This window comes from Aptenodytes forsteri, unplaced genomic scaffold (assembly GCF_000699145.1).
Source record: "Aptenodytes forsteri isolate BGI_AS27 unplaced genomic scaffold, ASM69914v1 Scaffold647, whole genome shotgun sequence".
NCBI classification, from domain to species: Eukaryota; Metazoa; Chordata; class Aves; order Sphenisciformes; family Spheniscidae; genus Aptenodytes; species Aptenodytes forsteri.
The window spans coordinates 345,946-371,003 of NW_008795889.1; the positions used below are offsets into that span (position 1 = coordinate 345,946).

Consider the following 25,058-nt stretch of genomic DNA (forward strand, 5'->3'; position numbering starts at 1 on the left):
CTATTCTTACCTTTAAATTTGGGGTGGGATCCATCTTCCATTTCTCATGAAGGTGTAAAAGTCACTGGATTCCAGATGGACCATTAGTGTCTGTGGACACTATTAAATCTCTGTATTAAATCTGAAATGTTTGCAGTTTGTTCTGTTTTTGTGAAGCTGTCACCTTTGGTTGCCTCCACGGAAGGACTGAAATAAGCTAAACTCCACAAAATGCTGTTGGACGTGGCTTTGATGGGCTCTAGGGATTCTGCTTTTATATTAGATAGAAGAGTATTTGTGTACTAGAAGAAGGAACAATGTGAAAAAAGGTGTAGTGAAAGAAAAAGGAAAGTGTTGCATGTTGTGAGGATGGAGGAATGTGGAGATCCCTGTGAAAATGGGAAGTAGGGAGGCCAGCATTTGCATTCTCCAAGGCTGTTTCAGGTTATGGTCTAACACATGTGCAGGATGAGGACTGCAAGGAGGGGGTTCCAGAGGGATTTTCCAGACCACTCACTTGGCATTTGCATCGTAGAGAAGACGAATGACTGCAGATCCAGCCTCCACTACCACTGTCACAATGACCATTGTCCCATGTAAGTTAAATGTACTTAATTTATTAGTGTCTCTTTTCTTTTTTTTTTTACCTGTTGTAGGTGTATACATGTGGATTGACTAGATATGTTATAATGCAGCTGAATATGACTGTTGAAAGTAAATAGCATCTTGGTGTAAAATTATCTCAGCCTCTTATTCCTGCGCCCACCATCCCCATCCATGGCCACGCTCGTGGGGAAGGTGGACGGCATCTGCACAGAAGCATTGCTTTTCCTCAGACCTGAGAGAAGAGGTTTCACGCTATTGATTAACAGGTCTTTGCATTTGGTGGTTTTCCTGGATGATAACTGACTGCTCCTTTGTCATGGTCACATACTGGAGTCGCTTAGCAGGAGTGCTTTCCTCTTTCACAAGAACTCTCCCATGCAGTTACTGCCCTTCGCTGGTCTCCTGCGGGGAAGCTCTGCAGGAGCAAATTGCAGAGAGGAGGAGCAGGGTGTCTGTCAGCAGCTGGGGGTCTTGGCACTTAACCCCAACCTTTAGTTGCACTCACCTACTGTAGCAGGGCTTTTTGAGTGTTCAGGTTACTCAGTAGTTTCCAAAAACTGTGGTTCTCAGCTCACCCAGCATCAAACTACGCTCCATCCACCGCAGAGAGACAGCTCCAAGTCAGAATGATGTGGAGGTGGCAGAGCACACCTTTATTGAGCCTGTGAGTGCCACCAGGCTGGGGGAGCAGCTCCAGGGCAGGGCAGGAGGAAGGGACTGACAAACACTGCCTGAAATTCAACAAGGATAAATGCGAAGTCTTGCATGGGGGACAAAGTACCCTCTGCAGTACAGGCTTGGGACTGCACAGCTGTGTCGCAGGCCTGGGGCAGAGGCCCTGGGGTCCCCAAAGGCAAGCTGTGTTTGTTGAAGGGTAGTGCACATGCTCTGGCATGTGTGTGATGAAAGCTAGACCTGGCCAATTGAGGGTGCAATGTTTTCTGCCTGGGGTGAAATAGCCTGGTATTTGGCCCTGGTGGTTTTAATTTTTTTTTTTTTTTTAACTAGCTGACAGAGATAGCTTATTCTCTTAGCATCAGCTAGACTTTGTCTAAATTACCTCCATAAATCAGCTGTCAATCTCCCTAGCACCATGCGTTAAAGATCAGACTGACATGTACCAGGTGTTAGCGGAGGCAGAAGGAAATGTACAAGCCCACCTTGCCCTCAGCAAGCAGCGCGGAGGCTTGGCTTTTGTACGCTCCCTTGAAGGCAGTGGAGTCTCTTCCCACCGGACTTGTTTTTTTGCCTCCTATCATAGGGAACACTGCTTTAGCCTGTAACACAAGGAAGCAACTTCTGACACTTAAAAAAATGATCAAGATAGCTTATTCTCTTAGCATCAGCTAGACTTTGTCTAAATTACCTCCATAAATCAGCTGTCAATCTCCCTAGCACCATGCGTTAAAGATCAGACTGACATGTACCAGGTGTTAGCGGAGGCAGAAGGAAATGTACAAGCCCACCTTGCCCTCAGCAAGCAGCGCGGAGGCTTGGCTTTTGTACGCTCCCTTGAAGGCTCCAGTGGAGTCTCTTCCCACCGGACTTGTTTTCCTGCCTCCTATCATAGGGAACACTGCTTTAGCCTGTAACACAAGGAAGCAACTTCTGACACTTAAAAAAATGATCAAGGAACACAGTGGAAGGACACGCCCTAAAGGTGTTAGTACATGACTGGTAGGTACTTACATGGCTAATCCACACTGTTTGAACACCTACACTCTATTTATCCTCCCGATACCTCTGTGTAGCAGAACAGTACTGTTACAACTCCTGTTACAGGAGAGATGCAGTGAGCAAGAGTTCTTCCTTAAGATTTTTGGGCAGTTGAGGAGTGCGCGATCCTTGAGATGCTTACGTGCTTAACCTGCAGCTCAGTACTTCCCATTTTGAAGATGCATGTGCTGTCTGCAGTGGCTGAGATGTGGTCCCTGAAAGAGGAGCCTCTGGTGCTAGCTGACCAGAAACCAAGAGGGACAGCAGGCAGCAAAAGTCCCTTCTTGGGTGGAGAATACCGAGCTCAAATGTCTGTGCATTTAAAATGCAGGAGCACAGGCTATAAAAGCCAGAAACTTCACTATTTCTGGCAAAACTGCTTACCTCTCACCTTGGCAAGCTTTCAAACTGATGAGGATTTCAGTGGCGTATCAGTTCTTCTGTGAAATACCATGTAGTATTTTTACTTCACCAGAACTCTGCAGGAGTATTTTTTCTTTGCTACAATCACGAGCAGTTTCCTTAACAAGAGCATGGGGAAAGAACAGAATACAACTGGTCCTTACTCATTAGTTTCTTGCTAGCAGGATGTACATTAAGGGAGAGATGAACCCATGGTCTTGGGACCTCATGGCTTAATATCCATGGTCTCGTTTCATTTCAGAAAGCCATAATTTCTGGTAAACACTACCAGTTTTCCCTGCTTCCCGCAGGTAGTGGCTGGCTGTCCTTCATTCAGTGTAAGAGAGTCCTGCTTCATTGCTTAAGAAACCAGAACAAGTAAGTTTTTGCAGTAGTTCCTGCCATGTATTCAATGCGATGTACTGGAGCTGTTCTGGTAAGTGCTGCCTTTGACTCGCCCAGTCACAAGCCCCTCTTTCATAGTGGCCACGTCATCACAGCTTTATCTCTGCTGAAGTGTCAGCAACATGCATGTACACGAGGCGTTCAGCATCCAGCTGCACTCATACCGCTTGGGTGCAAGTGGAACATGGCTCGCGTGCGGTGAAGTTAAGTACTGTGTTGTGAAGGTTTAGAGTCTGACAGTTGGGGGAACACTAACTGTCAGAGCTTTAATTTTATAAGGCAGAGTTTCAGTCATCCACACAAAATACAAGCTGCACCCATCCATATAGCTCTGCATGCTCACCTTCTGGCTTGTCCCCAATGTGCTGCACTAAAACTACCATTCCCCACTTCAGCTGCAGATGAGAAAGGCTGCACCATCACCACTGTCCTGTCACCAGTCTGTTGAGCAGAGGTGAGTGCAAGCATGTGGCTTTTAACAAAGTTCCCCAAAAAGCACAGTCAGAAGTACATTTGTCAGTCTCTTTTTGGCTCCAAGGAGAAAATAGCTGAGACAGTACTGCACAGCTTGAACAGAACCAACTGTAACCTCCACCTTTGTGTTGCTGCTTAAGGACAGACAGGCATACACAAGGTTTTAAACATGCTTAAAGTGGTGTCTCCAAAGTGTTCATCCTGTAACTCACAGAGTGGTTGGGGTTGGCAGAGACTTCTGGAGGTCATCTGGTCCAACCCCCACTGCTCAAGCAGGGCCACCCAGAGCTGGTTGCCCAGGACCGTGTCTGGACAGCTTTTGATTATCTATCTCCAAGGATGGAGACTCCACAGCCTCTCTGGGCAGCCTGTGCCACTGCTCACAACTGCAAAGGGAGAAAGATGAAGGCAGAGATAGCCTGTTGTCAGCTTTTACAATTGAACCCGAGTCTAATACTGCAGATCAATAAACAGACTCCAGCAAAAACTGCACCAAAGCATTCTCCAGAGCACAGCTACACTTTTGCAAACAGTGCGTGCTTCCCTTAACACCAGTGTATGTCAGCAGAAAGGACTAACGTAACGTGCCTTTCACTGTATTCCCTCCTTGCACAGAAGGTACTTAAACAGGTCTGTCTCATGGGTCACTGTTAGATCTACATGAGGCAGGAAGATGCAGGGGAAGACCAAGAAGAATGCAAAGAAAAGCAGCTTGAACAAATACTTTTTTCCTAATAATACAAAGTTACACCAGCCTCATTTGTTTTGTTACTTTATTGAAAGTGGCAGATCCCTTTCAATGTTTTTAAAAAGTAAAACCGTTGTTGCTTTGAATACTGGATGAAGTTTGTGGGGATTGTTTGCTTTAAAAAGTTTTCTCATTACACTGCAGTGCATGTGAGTAATATAATAATACAAGGTACCTTATCAACACAATTTGCTACTGTCATGAACAGCAACTTTAAAAGCAGCAGGAGCCCTTCAGCCACCTTTCTGCTAGACTGCAGCCTGTGCCTTCCACCTCAGCAAGTTTCCTGTCTATATGTTAACGCCTTCTCCTGAGGAAAAAAAATGGGTTTGTCCTGTTCTTCATAAACGCAGGCTCTCACCACTGAGAGACACTGCTCTGCAACAGATCTCCAGAAAGATCAAACGGCAGCACCTCTTCTCTACTAGACAAGTTCATGGTATTTGCCGAGCCTGTATTTATCCATCAGAGAGGAAAAGTAAAGGATAGTCATAAGCTAAAGTGAACACTGCACACTGGGATGAGGGAATGTATGGTCCTTTTGAGCTACTTTTAGCCCAGCACTTAAAATCTGCAAGTCTGAATCAAAGTACCAAAAATCAAGCCTTGTCACTAACAAAGTGGCCTATCTTTTAAAAAAAAAAATGCTGAATATCTACAGCTTTTGTTCTCAGTGGCTTTGGGGTGAGCCACATCATTCACACACAAACACCCAGACAGAAAGATCTGGATATCTAAGGTCTTGCTGACTTAATGGGAATATCTTTACAATTAGAGAGCAGATCTCTAAGCAACCAGCTGTCAGAACTTGTTTTCCTAAGTCTATTTTTCTAGACCTTTAAAGTATAGATTTAAGATCTGTGCATTTACCTGAATTAAAGATTTGCTTTATAAACTAGCATACAGAAAGCAAAGCTAGTTGGGGATGGCTCCACTGGGATACCTTAAGCAGCCAATATGGCAGTAGATGCTTTAATTTCTCTGCTAGCAAACACCACCACAGCTTGTCAACTGGAAGCAGAGCCCTGGCTTCAGCAAGTTTAGATCCCAGACTGAAAGAAGAGCCAGAAAGGGAAAATTGAGAAGGGGATGGAGGCCTAGAGTGGCTTTTGCGACCCCCCTGCCACACCACATGGATACCATTGCTGCTAGCCATCCAGTTTATATCCTTCTGTAGAGGAGAGGTTTCTTGCTTCAACTGCTACGCAATGTCGATCTGCCTTTTGAACTGAAGCCCTGTCAGTGCCTTTGGCTGTTGTGTTCCCCCACCCCATTTTTTTAATCCTTCTGCAACATTTGGGCACACACAGTAGATGTCTACTCAGCTTAGAGACTAGGACTGCCAAGCCTGTATGTATCTAGTTGCTTCAGTTGCAGAAAGCACCAAGGAAAGGAACTCCACCAGCTCCCAAACCAAATGTAACCATTTTGCCTTCCAGTCCCTGGAGACCCAAAGGCAAGTTCTGCTGTTGCCTGAATTAGATGAACCAAGGCCTAATACAAAATGATGTCCCAGAGCCAAAAAAAGTAGAGTCAGCAAACCCATCCTCCTGTGAAATGACAAGCTGGGAAAGAGCAGCAGCATATTAGCTCAGCTGCTGCTATACTTGAAAGCTTTTCGTTACTAGTGTGTGAAAGAGTTGAAGCAATCCTCCAGAACAATTGGAGAGCTGCTCTGATGCATGGCCAAGTAATGCATCGAGAGCTTCCAAACATACCTGCACTCACACATTACTGCTCACAAACACTTCTTTAGGAAGGGCAGGAGGCTAAACCCATGAGACTCGCCTTTGAGATATGTTTCAATGGAAGAGAATCTCCCTCTTTTCCAGCAGTCAGGCATTTACCAATAACAAGCTGTGAATCAAACCAAACCAAAATGGATACATCCATAGGGAAACAATTAAAAACTGCATTGATTACATTGTAAAAACAATTAGACCACCCATCTTGGGTTCTGCAAAAGGTCTAAATTGTACTTGCATTGCAAACCCCACCCTGGGTTATCATGGAAACACGTGTAATATGAAGGCTCTGAAATGTCCTGGAGTCCGTAACACAATATTACATCCAACAGCAGATGGTGGTCTGGATTAGAGATGTAGTTCTTATGAAGCTGGAAAAAATCCTTCCACCCTCAAAACAGCAGCAGGGAATGTAGGTATCAGCGGGCAGAGGTCAGGTGGTTCCGACTGTGTGAAAACCTGCAAGAAATAAAAATGGGTGGAACTGGTCACTGCTGTCCATTTCAAGCCCTCACCTGGAAGACAGTCCACACACACTGCGCCAGCCAGCATGTCTGCAAATGAAGAGGTAAGTCTGGATGTGTTTGTCCCCACTCCCATTGCCACTACCAGTTTTCTAGATAAAGAAGTATTGAAAGAAAAAACCAGCAATTTAACAAAAAGCCAAGGCAGCACTTTTTTCATACCTCTAAGATTCAATTTTAGGCTAATAAGAAATTTTGAGCACTAGTGTTTTACAGTAAGAAACCAACCAGGGTCTCTGAGGTTTTGCAAACCTCCAAAAAAACAGTCTTGTGCTTATGCATCATCCAGTAGTGCCATTTCTAGGCTGATAGAAGGGAATGATACTGAAACAGCTACCCCGCAGACTCACCCAACGCACATCTGCGAGTACCTCCTGCTCAGCTAGAAGCTAAAGTTTTTGCAGGCATCACCAGGATACTTTCTGTGACCTCTATGGGTCAGCCAGAAGAGACAAGAGTGTTCTCTTTCCAGCTTTAAGTGATTATTAGATGAGGGATCTAAACAGACCCATAGCATATTTGCTTGAAAGCTTGAATGACAGTAACAGAAGCCCTCAAGGATGGCCAGTATTTTCAGTCCTTAATATCTAAGGCTCTTCTTTGCTTGACAGCATCCAACCGATACTTGAGCTACAAGGCACAAACTATGCCAGCTTAAACCCATCAGAAATAAATGCTTAGAAACCCCAAGTTCAAGGTTGTAAAGACTGTAAACCTTGGGTTGTATTTACGTTAGCAACCAGAGCACAGAATGGCTCCTTTGGTCACACATACAGCAAAATACTTTACTTCCAGCCTTCTGACCAGTGAGGGGGGCCAAATGTTAAGTTTCTCAGCTAGTGAGGAAACGGCGAGATTTAGGATAGCCTGCTGTGAAAGGCAGAAAATCCAAATTAATGTTAAATAAAGCCTGATAAACCTGTGATCAGATCTGACATTGTTGCCTGCACTACATGGATGTGACTGAGCTTGGTGCCAGTAGTGGAGGCCAGTTTGACACAGCACCTGCTGAGCAGCAAAGAACCTAATTCTACCAGACTATACTCCTTCCCTGGTTTAATAAGTAATTCACTTCAGGGAAAAATAGCTTCCTGCTACTTGAAGCTGGGCAAGCAGAGTGACTGGCTGCACGTAGTGCTGTAAAGCACATTCCTTGCAATGAAACAGATAGATACTCACTATTCCAGAAGCGATCCCGATGACATTTTGCATAGTCCTTGCTACCTGGGTAATGGGACCAGCAGGACGTCATATATATATATGTGTGTGTCTATATATAAGCAAGATGAAGGTGAATAGCAGCATCTTTCTGTGCTCTGCAACATTCGTCTACACTACAGAAACCTGTTCAGTGTGAGAAAGGACTTCTGAGGCAGGAAGAACTGCTTCCATTAAATGAAAAGCAGTTAAAATAAGTGACTTAGGGACTATTAGGTCAGCTGTCATCAATATTCACTTTTTGGGTGTCTTCACTGCTCAACACCAACCTTTACCATAGCTATGGAGTATGACAATGGTTGGGTTCACTGCCAGCTCCACCCCAGCTCCCACTCTAGAGGACACTCACCTTTGTACCCGCTCTACCATGTGTGCTATCAGTTTGTCAGAGATGCCTGGGCAGGACTCCTCAGCCAAGCTAAAGGCATTCTCCAGCTCTTCCATAGCTCCCACATTGCCTCCAGTCTGCTTGTGCTTATCTTTAAGCTGCAACCCAGAAACAGTGCGTTAGTTCCTTATCTCATTGCAGAAAGCACTGGTCAAACAGTGCAGTACAGACATTAAGTTCCTTTCCCTTTTAGTATGACTCCACAAAAGTGCAGGAGGGCACCCACATTCTTAAAAAAATATAAAAGGGCTCTTTTTTGTAGGTCAGGAAGATGAAAGTCCAATGTCTGGAGTTCAGACTTACCTCCAGGTGCTAACAGCAATTGACATCCTTAACAAACAGGCCCTGATGTACTGTTAAACTGAATGATATTAGAAATAGATCAACAGCCCTGAAAACCCATGAGTAGTAACAGAACAAAGAACTCCAGCTGTATCTGAACCAGTACCATCACCTTTGCTGCTAATGACAGCTTAGCACCCAGACACACACAAAGGCTTGCAGACAGGTAGGGCAGAAAATATTGTATCACCAGGAGTTAGTCACCACCACTTTTAATAACCACAAAAAAGTTTCAGTTACTTCTAGTGACTGGAAGGCTGAGGGAGACTACTGCCACGCTACAGATCCTGAGCCACTTGGCCTTTAACACTCCTCCCCAAGAGAGAGCTTTCCCCAGGATGACAGGGGAATGAAGCCCACACACCAAGACCTCCACGCGCAGCATCTGATCTAGATGAAAAGCCTCAGTTTGCATCTATCATTATTAGCACACTCCAATTAGGCCTCACCAGCCACAAGTCTACTTGCGCATGGTTCCAGTTGTTAATTTGAAATAGCTAAACCTCTGTCATTAAGGAACTCCTGATGGGTCACTGATGCTGAGCCTGAAGGAGTCTGTCACTGGAAAACCCAGAGTCACATCTTCTGCAGCATTTCCCCACCTCCTTCACACAAGCAGCTCATGTGGCAGCCCCTTCCCTAGTGCACATCATTACGCAACGAGATGAACAAAAATCAAAACCTTTTGTTGAACAAGCAATGTCTGCCAGCTAACCACTGTCCAGTTCAATTAAGCTCCCATTAGGCTACGCTGATTAAAGGGCTTTATATAAGCCTCACAGTTCTTTGCCTGCAACTCTAGGATCAGCCTTTCCTGTTGTTGGAGCTCATCTTCTCTCCATGGTCCAGAAAGTGGGACAATGTGAATACTAATCCCCAGCTGGAGCCGTCCCTGTGCTCCAAGTCCCCTGCTGGAAACAAATGGTTCCTAGCCAAAAAGAGCTGCTGCCTCTTCAGTGGGGTAATTGCTCACTAACACAAAGCCTCAGTTGTGGGAGCAACTCGCACATGTCTCTGCTCATTCAGAAGTGGCAGGGGGCATGGAGGGCAACTCAATTACACATCAAGGATACAGATGTCTTAGGCCAAAAATAGTTGTGATGCTAAAGCCAAGGATTTGATTTGACATCTACCTGATCAAAGACTGCCTGCTCAGAGCAAAATGAGACACAGGGTCTGTCCTGCAGGTAAGTTGCCAGTTTATCACCAGCCTTTGATGCCAAGCCACTGACCTTTAGTTTGCCCAGCAGCCTGTGATGTGAGCAGTCTGTATTATCCTGTCACTTTCCACTGCAGAAGAGCTTTCTGAAGGTTAGCAGGGGGTTAGAAAGCTGTACTGCGCAAAGCCTTACAGGTTGGCTTTTAGTCACTTCTTGGCCCTCCAGGCCCAAATACCTTACCTTTCCTCCCTGGTTATTTCAGAGACTGCCCAGAACCTTCCCTGCACCTGATTTCGCTGAGTGGGATCAGCAGAGCCAGCAGGGAAGTCTAATCAAAGGAAAGGAGGATCAGCAGATCTGGGGCAAGGGAATCAAACTAGCAGAAATGAAAGGCCCAAGAAGCCACTTCCCACCTGGAACTGGTGCAGCAATGTTGGTAAGGAGAAGCATGAACATGCATTCATTGGTTTGGAGAACTCGCAGCTCTGAGCACCCCCTCCCCCAGAAGGCTCCTAAACAGAAAGGACTGAGAACCAGATGTCAGTGATTATGCTGCAGGAACAATGCCTGCATCAGAAGCCAACATTACTTTTATCCGTTTTTATCTCATAGGTCTAGGCCTACAAGACCCAGACCATCTGCCTCATGCTCTGACCTCTGGAAGTCAAGCCCAGTGGAGTACAGAAGAGGCCAGTTAGCTGAACTCTCAATTTCCAAAGCAGTGCTGTCTCAAGAGTACTGCATGCCTGCTTTTCAGAATGACCACTGCTTCCTGCCCTGCAGCAAACCCTCTTTCCACATAGCACTAGACCTGAGAAAAGAGATTTAAGTCCAGAGACTATCCCTGAAAAAGCACAGCTCTCTGCTGGGCCACGCCTGGAACAGCATCAGGATCCAGAAGACAGCAAGTCATCAGGACCAGAGAAAGCGTCTCTGTGACCCAGCACCCCAAGAAAAGAACCCTGACACGCAGTGTCTGTGTAAGTGATTTCTTCCGAAGCAGAACCTCCTTTCCTACACTCCTGCTGGAAACAGCAACTGAAGCCAGTAGCCCCCCTTATGATTATCATTCTCTTCTCCTCCCTTAAAACATGACCCAGCTGGAAAGACAATTCATCTCTCTGCTGATACAGACACTATCCCATCATTAATGTAGCTTTTACTTCAACTCCACATCCCCACCCAAAACATAAGGCAGGGAAACAGGGTGGATTTTCCAAAACCATTTTCTCTGTCTACCTTCCACAGGCAATATAGTAGGTAACTCCTTAGCCTTGGCATGCTAGCAATAGCAGGCATCTATAAATCAAGAAGATGGCCTACTAATTGGCAAAGCCAACTCCTGCTCTAAGCCACCCACATTCCCTTCAGTGACGCTGCTGTGGGTAGCAGCATATAGCATGAGGGCAGGGAACATGCACAGCAACAGGCAAGCTCAAATACCTGCCTGCCCTAACAGGAGCTGCACTTCAGCCACGGAGGCCAGGGACATCAGAGTCCAGAGTTGCCTAGGCATTAGCAAGCCTAAGACACAGATAAGAAACAGGTACTCCTCTACCTTATCCTTACCAGAAGACAACACAGTAATGCTATGCTTCTGGGACTACAAGTGTATTGGAGAGGACACTCCAGGGACATACTCACTTTCCTAACATACTATATAGACCTCTGAACAGAGGCACAAATGCTTCATAATCCCTTAACCGTAGTAGGTACCTCACCCCACCTCCCTTCTCCAAATCCTTCCCATCTGTGCCAGGTACCTCTTTGTCTCCAACCTTCACAGACACCAAGAAGGTTCTACTCACCTCCCCAAAAACTGGGTGAACAAGCGTGGAGAGACACTGTGACCGTGGCTGCCTCTTGATGGGCTCAGTAGGCTAGAATGCAACATGAAAAGAAGTTACAAGCATAGCCAAAGGCTCCCTGGGCACACAAACTATTAGTCCTTTGGTAAATTCACAGCACCTCAATGGCAGCCCCCTCACCAGGTCTCAGGACAGCCACAGATTGCAGTACCCTGATGATGTGGAAGAGGCAACTCTGGGGCACTAGCCCTTGATACCAGACTAAAGTAAATTTTAGACAGGACGCGAGTAACTGGTAGCTTCCCCAAGACCCTCAAAAGCTTGTTAGTTCAGTCCACTTCTGAAGGAACAGATGGCAAACAGACCTTCTGGGAACCATGAAGAGCCATTCCTTTGTGCAACTTGCTCAAGGAGTTGGGGCGAATAGTTGGTGGGAATGTCCAGATTGGACCCTGGTCTCCATCCTCTGTGTCTCCATCACTGCAAATAAAAAGGAGGAGGTCAAGACAAAGCCTCAGCTCCATACACCGAGTGTTTTATCCATGCATTCCCATAGTCACAAGCTCTCCCCTACCTGACTGTCATATCACCACAGGGCTCCAGGCATTTCCCTATCCCAGAAAAAAATCCTAAAGAGAAATCGCTTGTCTCTACAGCCCATATACAGCACCACAGAGATCTGAGCCAAGTATTACATCATGTTTCCAAATCACCACAACCACCTTTCTGCTCTAGCCAGCTTGAAGACAGTTTCAAGTACTAGTTAAATTTAGGAGAATTTCAAGACAACCCAAGTTCACAATTTGAGGAGCCAGGCTTAGGTGTTGCAAGCCAACCTCCCAGAGTCATTGGTCACTGGAGTCACTGCCACTACAGGTGAAGAGAAGCTCTGCGACACCAGCCTGCCAAAAAAGTGCCCTTTCCTCACCCAAGGCTCATAGCCTCATTATCCTCCACATCAGTAGCAAAGCTCTCTACCCGTGAATACACAAACACACATACACAGCTGTTGCCACAATTACTAAAGCCTGTAGCTCTTTGGAAGGCGATGTATTTAACTGAACGTGCATAAAATACAGGCAACAAGAGCCTTGTTTTACTAGTTATGCACATGCTAGATGTTTCTTGTTAGTACTTCTGATTCCTTACACACAGCAAAGAGGCTCCACAGGTTAAGGTAACAGCCTGTTTTTTCAGGCAGCAGTCACCTGCTCCCACAAACAGATGCTCACAGGTCTCCCTGAGCTAAGATTTTCCCCTAAGTAAGATTTCCAACCCAGGTGGGGAAAAGGACCTGAGCTGCTTGCAGTAGGCTACCCCGGCACATGCAGGGTATAGCAGGGGCACCCTTCCATCCAGAACATGTACGTACATATCAGAATCGCCAGAACTGGAATCTTCTCCATGGCCCTCCGACTTCCAGCGCTTGAATCGATCTATCAGCTCCATTAGGAATGAGGTTTTCTTGGTGTAACGTGTGATGAACTTGTGCTTTAGTAACTCTTTAGCTGTCGGCCTCTGGAGCAAATAAGGAAAATATGCTACATCTAACCACCTCTGTACACTAAACATGCAAGTGCGCTGACTTCAATTCTTGCCAGGCTTGCCCGTCCATTCTGCAAGCCCAGTACTTCCTTCTCTCCAGAAGACTTGCACCAAAAGGTCTTCCTGCTAAATACATCTTTGACCTCTGCAATACTTTACCCAAATTCACAGGTGGACAGCAATACTCACAAATCTAGGATCCTTATTGAGGCAGGCTTCCACAAACTCCTTGAAGGGCTTGCTGTGGTGACCCTCAAGTGTTGGAGGGTTATTTTTGGGGATCAGGAAGAGAACCCTCATAGGATGCAAGTCAGAATTTGGAGGCTCTCCCTTTGCTAGTTCAATGGCTGTAATTCCAAGGGACCAGATGTCTGCCTGAAAGAAGAGCAAGAACAGTGACAGCACAGAACAGCGACAGCACAGAACAGCAAGGAGCAATTCTGCAACATGGAAGCATGCAACTTTAGCACAGCTGAAGGGCTGATCGGCTAAAATCAGATAGGGTGTTTCATGTCTAATAGACAAACTTCTCCAACAGACCCTGAACCGTAATAGGAAAGTATCATTCTTGCAACAAACAGCACTTCCAATATTAACCCTAGCACCACCTCATATATAGTAGCATCAAGTAGCAATCCTCCTCCTGCTCCCAGCTCACCTTGAAGTCATAAGCAGACTGTTTGATGACTTCTGGTGCCATCCAGAATGGCGTCCCGACAAAAGTGTTTCTCTTGATTTGTGTGTCTGTCAACTGTCCAGCCACTCCAAAGTCAGCCAGTTTCACATCTCCTTGTTCAGAAAGTAGCACGTTGGCAGCTGTTCACACAAATAAGCATTAAGTCCACTGGTTTCTGAATCATCTCCACCCCACACAGAACTGAATACTGAGAATGGATCTCCTGTGGCATCCTCCTTTGCCCCACTGAAAACCCTCAGCTCGGATTTCCAGCCTCAGACTCATTCTCATGCCAGGCCTCTGCTGGGTAACACGCAACAAGTTCATACACTTGGCTGGATCAGAAGGGGAATATTTCTAGGGTAGTAGCAAGGAGTAGATGTGAAGGGCCACACAATCAACTAGATGTGATTCCTGGCCACACAAAGAAGAGAAGGCAACATGGCCCAAGATACCTCAAATGGTCTCAATTTTTTTTCAGAGCAGCATTCAGCACAGGTTAAATAGCAGATCCTTCTAAAGAGCTCACAAGTCCTGGTCTTGTACCGCTTCCCACTCACTCAGCTTAAGACAGTGGCATTACTCAGGTTTTGGGGTGGGGTTTTTTTGTAGGACTTTTCATTCTGAGAGAGACCCCGCCTACAGACTTTCAGCATTTCCCCACTCTGCTGGCAGCCAACAGTCCTGCACGGCCTGCAGTGCTAGAAACATGTAGTCTCACATACGCAACGGAATCTTTTCTACATATCTCCCTGCATGGGGTTTCTCTGCTCTGCTTGTTCATATCCCCTCCTGCAGAGGGTCAGAGCAGTTAGCGTCCAACACGTCTCCACAGCACTGTCCTCCTGCCCTCCTGCTGTCCTTTGATGCTCTGTGCTCGGTGTGAGACTGCTCTTTGAGAGGCAGATGCCAGGTGTCCCTACACTGCATACGGCCAATGACTATAAAATCAGTAACAGGATAAGCTGACACAAGCTGCGCTGATTTTCTAGGGCTGTGAACCCTGTGTGAGGACAGCTCACTTTCACAGTAAGTTATAACTACGATAACCAGCATACACAGGCCTTGGGGTCCAGCAGTAAAGCAAATGTCCAGAAATAACTGAGAGTCAGCTGAAGTTTGAGCGTGCCTTTCATTGACTCCTTTGCTTCAGCCCCCTGCCTGTCCAAACTACAAATGCCAGTGAAGAGCTACAGATCCTTACTGTTACTCTAAACCCTAAAGACACAAAAAACATGAGTTGCAATGAAATTACAAGCGTCAGTTTCAGAAACAAGCAACCCAACAGGAAAAGCAGCACTAAGAAAGAGTCTTTGAACTCCTTCTCAGATTATTGCTGTATAATACTTCTGAATCTTATGTTAATAACAACATCCCTTACAAGAAAGAGAGCTGAGCTATCCACTCTTACCTTTGATGTCCCTGTGGATCTTCCTCTCAGAGTGTAGATAATCCAAACCCTTTAGGATTTCTCTCAGGATAGTAGCTATGTAAGTCTCCTCCAGGGGTCCCGGCTTCAGCTGATAAAGGGCAGAAAGATGACTTAAGGAGGGTGACTGATGCCTTGGATTTTCCAGCCTCTCAGTTTGTTACTTGGAAACCTTGGTCAAGCAGGTCATATTCAGCAGGAAACACCTACTGCAAGCCTGGTGCGCATTCTGCAAGCAGAATGCTGGACTTTGCACCTGGCAACATTAAATGGAAAATCTTGGGGGATTTTCTGTTAGTCTATTAAAGGCTTCCCAGACAAACAGCAGGATGCTCATCTCTCGCTTTGGCCTGGAAATACATTGGTGAACAGAACATCTTAACAGTTTCTCTTGTTCAAGTCTCTCTGCTAGCATGCAAGAACTGAATTTCAGCCACTGCAACAGCCCAGAGACAACTTCTACCCTCTGGCTGTGGAGCATTGTATCAAAACTCTTCTCCTTTCAATCAGTTCTCCTCCAAACAAGCCCTGCCTTCTCAGTGCAATAATTGAGGTTCTGACCCTAAGATGACTTCTACAGATGACAGCCCCTCCCCCCCCACCTTCCTCCAAGTCAGTGCAGGCTCAGCAGTTTTCACTACATGACCTTAGTTACTGCTCTGGAAAAACAGGCTTTATTGTCCTAAGGAGAAAAGCAAAATCCTGTGACAAAATACAGCACAGCAGAACTTTGCCCATGTGTTTATTCTGCATTTGTACTCCCTTAAAATCTGAGGTAACTTGTTAAATGTAATTTGCATTATCAAACACCTGGGAATCCTGATTATAGACCAGGTCCCTGCTGAGCTTGATGCCATGCAAGCACTGAACAATACCACGAACTCTTTGCAGGCACAGAACTTTGATTAGGTGAAATATGGATTCACACTGCTCAAAAACAACTGGCTGCTGTCACATTTCAGTTCACTGGCTCTTTCCATTGTAAAGCAGCAGAGCATGCTGGAGAACAGTGCTTTGACAGCTGAGCTCCGTGCAAACATTTCCTCTGTCCTAGGATATGCATAACCAGCATGTCTGTCCTGCACTGCCTACCCTTCAGGCACAGGGCTGTCAAAAAGATGGTATGTGGCAAGTGAGTGTCTGGCTTACAGACATTTCGCAAACCAAGGCTCCCGCCAATGTTCTTCATGGTCCAGAGCTTACCACGTACTTACCAAATCCAGTGCTGAACCTCCTCCTAGGTACTCCATGATTATCCACAGCTTGGTGCCCTGCAAGCAAGCGCACAAATCAAGAGCAAAGACAGTAATAACAGCAGGCAGAAAAGTTAAACACCCCAGAGGCAGCAAGACACATGAGTAGTCCTGTACACAATCCAAGAGATGCTGCACATCGCAGCTCTCGGAGGCTTAAGGAGGGAGCTCTGAGCTCCCTCTTTCCTGCTGACACAGCATTCTAGCGGTGGACCTGCCCCCAGTTCATTTCTTTCTCTCGGTCTGCAGTTTTATCTGAGCAAGCTTAGTGCCCCTACAGGCACCAGACTACACAGCCCACAGAGATAAGCATATTCTCAGGTTGGAGCCATTTAACATCGCTCCAACAGATCTAGCACATCTCCTTGACAAAGACAAGGGAGCTTTGCAGCCTTTGATCTCATTAACAGGACTGCCAGCTTGAAGGGTACGATCAGCAAGACAATCTCTTACTCCTCAAGGGAAGAGATTTCCAGACTGAGGTTCACAGGGTTCTGGTAGGAGATAAGCAGCAGATCCATGAAACCACAGCTTGCTTGGTGCTTTCAGTAGAAGGTTGAGAAAATGCATTGTGGCCTTTGAAAAATATGTAAGGAATAATCAGGATCCAAAGAGCTCAAGAACTGTTTGCTACAGAGCCAGTGTTACATACACCTCCAGCAGCCAGCATGCAGAGGACACTTCTGGTCATCACTACTAGTAGCTTGCACTGGGGATTCCTAAACCTGTTCTCAACGGAAGTGGTATCAGCACTCCTGCGAAGACTCAGGTCCTGTTGTTTTCATCATTTCTGATGAAATGATGATCACAAGGTCACAAAGTACAGTTTCAAACTCCTCTTCTTTCCAGAGTCGTAAAGCCTTCAGTGGTACTACCTCAAAACTGTGGCATTTCGGAAAAGTATTCCACAAACTTCCTTTCGAGAATGGTCAAACAGGGGAGAGGTCAGCCTCTTCAACGAATAATTTTCTCTCCAGTGAAGTGCCCTGCTTTTGGGACCACACTGTACCGGGCACCTCATTTCCATGTGCTTTGCAAGTGTCTTAAAGCCCAGCCTCCTACTAAGACCACATAAATGCAGTGAGCAGAGCCACTGCTGTTCCTGCTGCCACACTGACACTCACAGATTGGGCACCTTTCAGTGCTGTATGCCACCATCAGCTGCAGCACCCATAGAGAAACCCACCCCATTCCCAAACTGCTGGCAAGAGAATTGCCATGGCTTTGTCCTACCTTCAAGTAGGAGCCATAGTACCGGGTGATGTAGGGACTATCACACTGGCTGAGCACCGTAATCTCCTGCTGAATGTCCTCAATTTCATCCTCAGCCTCCTCCAGATCAATGATCTTGATAGCAACCACCTCCTTGGTGCGGTTGTCAATCCCTTTATACACTTCACCAAATGATCCTTTGCCGATCCGCTCCAGCTTGGTGAACAGCTCCTCAGGATCCACCCTTGAGTGCTAAAGCAGAAAGCAGAGATGGGAAAAGTCCGTGAAGTCCCACAGCAGCCTGTAGAGCGCCATGCATACCCAGACAGCTCATTTCCCTATCTATGCATCTACTGTGTTGTTTAATTCACCTGAAACTCACATATCCTAAAAGGTCTCCACATGCTGAGAAACTTAACACAGAACCTATCCAAGAAGAGAAGAACTGAAGAAGCCTTTTACATGGGCTTTCCACCCCTGCAGACTATAGTGGGACAGGAAGGGGAGAGAAGCCCAGAAGGAGAATGTCAGCAAGTATCTCTACAGAAAGCGTCAGCTCCTTTGGGACAGGACTGCTCAGCTGCAGGCACCAAATTGGTGCCAAAGCAGCTCCATGAGCAAGCACTTGTTCACACTTGAATAAAAAGGCAGGCAAGGTGTACCAGAACCAGCCTTCTTTTGAAGACCTGGATGAGAAAATGGGCACAAGCAAGAGGCCATAGGAAGTTCACAAGGATGTTTTCCTAGTCTGCCTTCCTGCATTCAAAGATTGGAATGATTTGAAAGATTTGCACCCTTCCCTACTTGTTTGGAGGGTGAAATACTCCAGTAATATAAATACCAGTTCACATGAGCTGTCTTCTCTGCTGCAGCCTGATTTCCAGGCAGCACCCAGCCCAGCTCTCTTCAGATGTTTGCAGAGGGAGCCTCACATCTTTCGGAAGGTCAGCAGCAAGGAGGCCAGACACCTGCCTATCCCAGAGGAGACAGGAGACCTGAATGGACACTCCATCTGCAGACCTGCTTTTCTGGAACAGCCTCTCCTCTGGCTGGCACGCCCAGATGCAAAAGCAAATAGCAATTCCCTCATTAGATAAGCACATCAGCTGGGAAGCTACTAACACGATCATCATCGGAGAAATACTGACTCTTTAACAGCAGCTTCAAAGTTAACTCTTTATTAAGATGAGTATGGACGAGAAAGGGAGGAAATCAGAATCATTTTCTGATGCTATTTCATTCTGCCCAGCTGCAGACCACGAGGTCCTGCTCTGCTTCATGCTACTAAAAGGCTCTCTGTGATTAGTTTTTCTGCCTTTTTTAAAAAATAAGTTTAAAACAGTTTAAAAAAAAAAAATCTGGAAAATATGGCCTGAACTACAGGAAGCAGCCAAGCCATTACAGTGAGTTTTCCACACCCAGAACTTCTCAGTCTCACCTCCAACACGTCACCCAGAGGGACCACTCCCTTGCAAGGGCCTTGAGCTGGCAGAGATTTTATCTGAGAACAGGGCAGCTGCATTTTTCCATCTAACACCAGGTTCTAGCAGCAGTTCATCACTAAGCAGCCCTAGGTGCTACTTAATGATTAAGTCAGCCAGTCATTACAGGTTGTTTGCCTTCTGTGTCCAGTGCATTGCTATATGGAGTAAGCCAGGTCCAGAATGAGCTTTACAGTCAGCTCACTCAACAGGATTTCCACATGCATTCCAGTCCAAGATACAGAAGGATAACTAAATATCCTTGTGCATCCATGGCAACACCCAAACAGGCTGTACTTTGAACAAATGCACTGGAAACAGACTGGAAGGGATATGCAGAGATGAAAGGAACTGGAGATACATAACAGGGACTGGAGAGAGGGAGGCGGGGGACAGGAAGAGGATTTGAGCTTGGGAAATGCCAGGAGACAACATGAAACTGCAGCACAGGGAGAACAGTCAGGCTAGCCCAGGAGCAATTTCCACCTCTTGACCAACTTACAGGAAGGGGCAGCAAGGTGGCCCAGACGTTACCCTGCACAGTCACCTACCACACCATAAAAATGCCACTCACCACATCAGCCATTCCACACATCAGGGAGAAAGGAGAGAAAGAGGATCATCTCCTACAAGCACCTGGCTCAGCTGGTAAAGGAAACACTATCCACATGAATCCTGCAGGGAAGCAACCCTGCAAGAAAACTTTCCTCCCCTCCCACATAAGTAATTTTTCCATGAGAAAAGAAATGGCAAGGTTAAGTTACTGCTCCCCTCCTCAGCCTGGCATGGCACATCAAAGAACCAGGACTGATTCTTCAAGAACGGGACATTAAACACAAGAGCACCGGCAGCTTTTGGGACAACCACCATTTTACATATCGGGCTCTGTAATCACAGACAGCTTTGTAAAGAAGCTTCCATACTTCAATGCTGGTTTGTCGCGTTTTCTGCAGAACAAAGCAGTTGAGGTAGGGGTGGAGAAGGAGACAAACCTTCCTGACAAGCACACGGAAAGTTTGCCCAAGGGACTCAGGAAAACGATACAACTCTGATGGGCAGAAGAGACAGGCCTACCACATTAGGTTGGAGCAGGAAACTTCGTTTGTAGGTACTGGATTTACTTTCCTAGTACTTGTCACTTCAAAACTGATCCGGAAATGCTTCCGAGCTCTCAGGTGACAGGGCAAGAGTATGACTCTATGGAGGGCCTGGGGATGTGCATCCCTTGACAGAGTTGCCAAAATCACAAAGGCCATATCCAGCAACAGCCAGAACCTAGTGAGTGAGTACGGGGCAAAGTGGTAGAGAGTCATTCCAGCCACGGTTACAGTCTCCTGGATGCCTCCTGCAGACCAGAGTCTGCTAACAAATTTCTTCACTTTCTGTAAACATGGAGGAGGAAACAGGCCCATCCCCGATTCAAGCAGGCCAATGCCTGCCCAGTGGAACACCTTTTGAACTACCATTGTGGACACCACAGAAGACGTTGCCAGGTGGCATTTTTGTAGAAGCAATTCTGAATTCCCATGACAAACTAAGATAGATAAAATTATGCTAGCCTGCAGGACATGTGCTCAGAAGCTCTGGTCCATTAAAAAAGTTCCTGTTGGAGCTGCCACATGGTAACTCGCAGCTGACGAGCAAATGTTCAGATCGATGGACATACGAGCCTCACCAGACAGCAGAACAAAAGCAGTTATGCCAGAAACAGAGAGCTATGCAAGTGCACCGCTCCATCAGAAGAGAAGCACACTGCCGTACTCGGGGGGCTCAAGCAGGGGGGAGCAGGGGAGGAGAACTCATTTTGTATAGCCTGACTCTCCCCTACCCCAATAAATTTGCACCTGCAGAGCACTGCAATGAGGGGTGTAACAAGCAGGATCTTTCCCTTTTCTAAATACAAATTGATCTCAGCACCAGTCTTGTTGTCAGAGAACCACCCTGGCTGCAAATCCATGTTCTGGAGCTGCACAGCTACGAAGACACCTGAAAAACTTCATTAGTAGAAAGTAACAGAATCCGGATGAACTGCTTTACACCTGCATAAATGAGCATAGATAACCCAAAGGAGCTTATTAGCACCTGTCAACTTTGCAACTGCTCACCACCTTGGGATCTTTCCATTTTCTTCCACATTCACAGAACCCACCAGGGCTGCAAAATGGACCTCCAGGCCAGAATCGGAAGAGCTGGCTGACCAGCTACTGCTCCTTGTTCTACTACAATGTGTAAAGCCTTTAAGGGATGGTCACCTCATCGTACCTTTTTGCTTGACTGAATGTCAATTACACAGCAGTTCTGGAGCAAAAAGCCTCATGCTGTTTCTCCCCATTGACAGCAGTCAGTGACTAGAGATGGATCAGTCAGGCATGAACAGGCTTTGGGGGGAGACCACACAAAGCACTATCTTGGTTGTACATGCAGGAAGGGGAGGGAATAAGTATGAGAGGGATGAGGACAATCTACGAGTAATGTGCTCCACTTCTGCCCTCCAGGAGCTAACCTCACAGCACAGGAAAGAAGGATGCTCTGTCATGACAGGTGTGGGGGTGTTTGCCATCATGACTGATGATGTCATGTTTTAAAACAAAGCAACTCACTGCAGACATCAGGAATTAAGAGTTGCTGTGTGTTATGAGACAAACCTGGCAGTAACACCAGCTGCTTCATGGGCAAAGAATGGGTTTGGCAGCTCTGCCACCTCCAGCTGCAGAGACGTGATATCCACAGCTGTTGAGAGGAGACTAGAGAAGTTTCATTTCAAAGCTACTACCTGGAAAGATAAGCTGCATATTGGGAACAGAAGCAAATACCCTTTAAACCAGCTCAAGGTCTTCTCTCTGGGCTGTGCCCAGCTGGATCTCACTCTCAAAGGAGTCATATTCAGCATCATGAGCAAAAGTCACATCTGCACCTGCTGCATAAAACACTGAGAGGTGCTTAAACCCTTTTGGAAGTGAGAGTTCCTTGGTCTGGAGCAGGTCAGGATCAGAATCACTGTTCTATATGGGAGAAGTCTGTAACAGAAGAAGATTGTCAAGGCCATACTACTTTAAGAGCTGAAGCTGACTGGGAGTGTGGCAGCCTCCAAAGGTTTATATGGAACTACAGCAGCATTTAGTGTTACTTCTGACCAGAGCACTTCCCAACCAGCCAAACAAACATCATTTTCCTCTGCCAAACACAGTGGAAGGAGGAAGTTGGTTTTAATAAATATCAGCTACTGACCTTCTTTCATTCATTGCCTCCTCTCCGCCCCAACTTCCCATCCAGCATTCACCCACATTGCATGCTACACGCTAACCTCTGGGCCACCAACAGCGATATCTGCAGCAGGCACTATGTTCTCTTTGGGAAAATCAGCTTTGTATCTGGAAACATTTGAAAGCTTTCCTGTCTATATGAAATTTGTGCACAGCTCTTTTCAACTGCTAAACGTGAGACAGTTTTGAACTTCTGGAGTGTAGACAAGAGGGAAGTTTGTGTTCAACACTTTGAAACACACAAATTTGTCTGAGACTCCCAACTTGCTTCACAGATAGTATTCTTTTGCTTCAAGGGAGTGAAGCATTACTTAGCCAGAGAACTTGAACGGCTTCTTCAAGGTCACATAAGGAACAACAAAACTAGAAACAGAGCTCAGATCACAGCTTTAAACACTAATGCAAATACATCATCTAGCAGATAGAGCTCCCAAGAGACCAGAGGCCCACTGTGCTGTATGTACACAGCAAAGAGCAGCCAAGAAAAGAGAGAAAGCCAACTAGCTGAGACAGGGAAATGGAGGCACAGAGGTAAAGCAGTCTGGGGGTTTGCCTAAGGTAACCCTGCACATCAGCGACAGAACTGGGAATCAAAGACAAGTCAAGCCTCTGACATCCCCATCCAAGTCTTAGTCTCTCGATTTTCACAATACCTCCCACCACTCCCTAAACTCTGGTGAACAGAACTTCAGGCCAATTCCTACTGTCCTTCCAGCAAGCTTCAGTTACACAGATAACAAGGTTCCATCAAGGATTCCTGAAGAGACCCAAGGAATGGACAACACAGACTGCTTTCCCATTCCAGGACCAGACAGAGAGTCATGGGATGACAGAATCTGAGAATGCCTTACGTTTGCATAATAAATTCAGAGATGAGACCACTGGAACTCTGATAAGCTTCATTAGTCAATGTTGTGTACAAAAAAAGCTTCAGAGCAACCTCCTCTGTAGCTACAGAACTCAGTTCTCAGCCCTAACCAGACAGCATCCTTTCCTATTCCTTTCATTTCTCTCCCTGTACTGTGACTCACTCAGGCACTATATTTGCATTTAATTCCATACACGCTTTGGGGAAACAGTTTATGTGAAAGACAGCATGCAAACTAAGATGCACTGCAAATCAATTTTAAATCAGAAAAGGCTTGGAGAAAGCATCATCTCAAACCACTAAAGCTTTTAGTATTATAATTCTACACCTAGGAGCAGAACAGAAAAATGCCAAAAATTCTCACAAAACATGGTTTAACAAGACCTACATTCAGTATTGACATCTGCCAATAATCAAACACACCCCACAACCAAATTCAGAGGAAAGAGGATTCAAGCCAATACTATTAATGTGGTTTAGCTTTTAGTCCCAAGTCATGACATCATCCTTCCACATTCCTCTTATGAAAATGTCATCACAACAACAGGATTTAACCACTTCCACTGAGGCTGATATCTCTCTCAGAACAGTTAAACGTTCAGTATCAAATATCACTACCTCTTACGCATTAAGGTTGCAAGCACCGTTTTTCTCAGGCTACTGCTATGAATACTTCAGTAAGGTATGTCTGGCACAGCCTGCACACGCAGCTTTTCTGTTCCCATTTCTAGACTTCCCCTCCCAAAAACACTCAGAATGCCAATGATTCCTGTCTCCCTAAGAAGAGCAAAGTTAACCTCAGAGAAAGGCACCATACTGGGCGAAGAATTCCCTTTCTATACAGCTGGCAACCTAACACTGTCAGTCCAACACCACCACAGAGTAAGACACAAATCAATCGCCTAACAGGAGTAAGCCGAGACATGTGCAAGAGAGATAAAGAGTGGCAAAAAGTGATTTTCTGGTCATTTGTTTTAAACTCATTTCAAGAGCAAACATAACAATGTTTGCTCTTGATACAAGAGTTTAAAACAAATTTTTAATCGCCACTTACCTGGCTGGCAAATTCTCTCAAGTGAGCCATGCCTACAGGATGGTCAGACATCAGCTTTTGCAAAATCAGGGAGGGTTGGGACGTTGTAGCACAGCGGGAAAGCGATGCTTTCTCATCCACTGGTCAACTGCGACAAGCAAGAACACAACAGCTCTAACTTGAGGTTTGCAGAGCCTGGCTCATTCCCCAAAAGAGCTACCCGCATCTTTTTTCTCCTCGATTTGCAGTTCTCCTTGAACCTACCAGCCCATTCTAAGTATGCCAGCCCCTCCTTGCAAATGCCATTTCTCAATTCTTTCCAGACATGCCTTCCAGATGTATCAAGGAACCTCACTTTAAAGATATACACTGACAAAGCCTCAGGCACCATTTTCCCCACCATCACCTCAGCGTGCTCCCCAGTATTATAGTTGCTTCTACAGCACTATCCCCTCATCACCACTCCCAGCATCTTTCCCAGCACAGCCCACAGCGTTATCCTCAGATACCCCTTTCCTCCTACTACTCCCCAATAATCCTCTCACTGAGGGTACCCCTCCGCTCCCATTCTCCCCAGTACACCTGCTTGCAAAGCACAGCTCCCCAGTGCACCTCTTCCTCCTCAGGGAACCCCAACCCTACACCATCCCTGGGCCCTCCCCCACCAGTGCTCCCCAGTTCTGCCCCCAGACACCGTGCTCCTCAGCAACCCTCTCCACAGGGCTCCCTTCCACCCCAGCAACAGAACAGCCCCAACCCAGCACGACCCCTCAGCCCAGCCCA

At 46.2% G+C, this 25,058-nt stretch overlaps 1 protein-coding gene across 1 annotated transcript; it reads right to left on the reverse strand.

Moving 5' to 3' along the window:
- Nucleotides 1–4,344: 4,344 nt before the first annotated feature.
- On the reverse strand, nt 4,345–24,419 carry STK25 (serine/threonine kinase 25). The gene is made up of 11 exons (XM_009284229.2): nt 24,297–24,419; nt 17,652–17,882; nt 16,380–16,436; nt 15,148–15,256; nt 13,719–13,876; nt 13,250–13,435; nt 12,888–13,033; nt 11,881–11,995; nt 11,516–11,587; nt 8,167–8,303; nt 4,345–6,534 (listed from the first exon to the last, which is right to left on the reverse strand). Exons 1-11 carry the CDS (start codon nt 24,345–24,347, stop codon nt 6,495–6,497), a joined length of 1,302 nt encoding a protein of 433 aa, XP_009282504.1. The 5' UTR covers nt 24,348–24,419; the 3' UTR covers nt 4,345–6,494.
- Nucleotides 24,420–25,058: the final 639 nt, after the last annotated feature.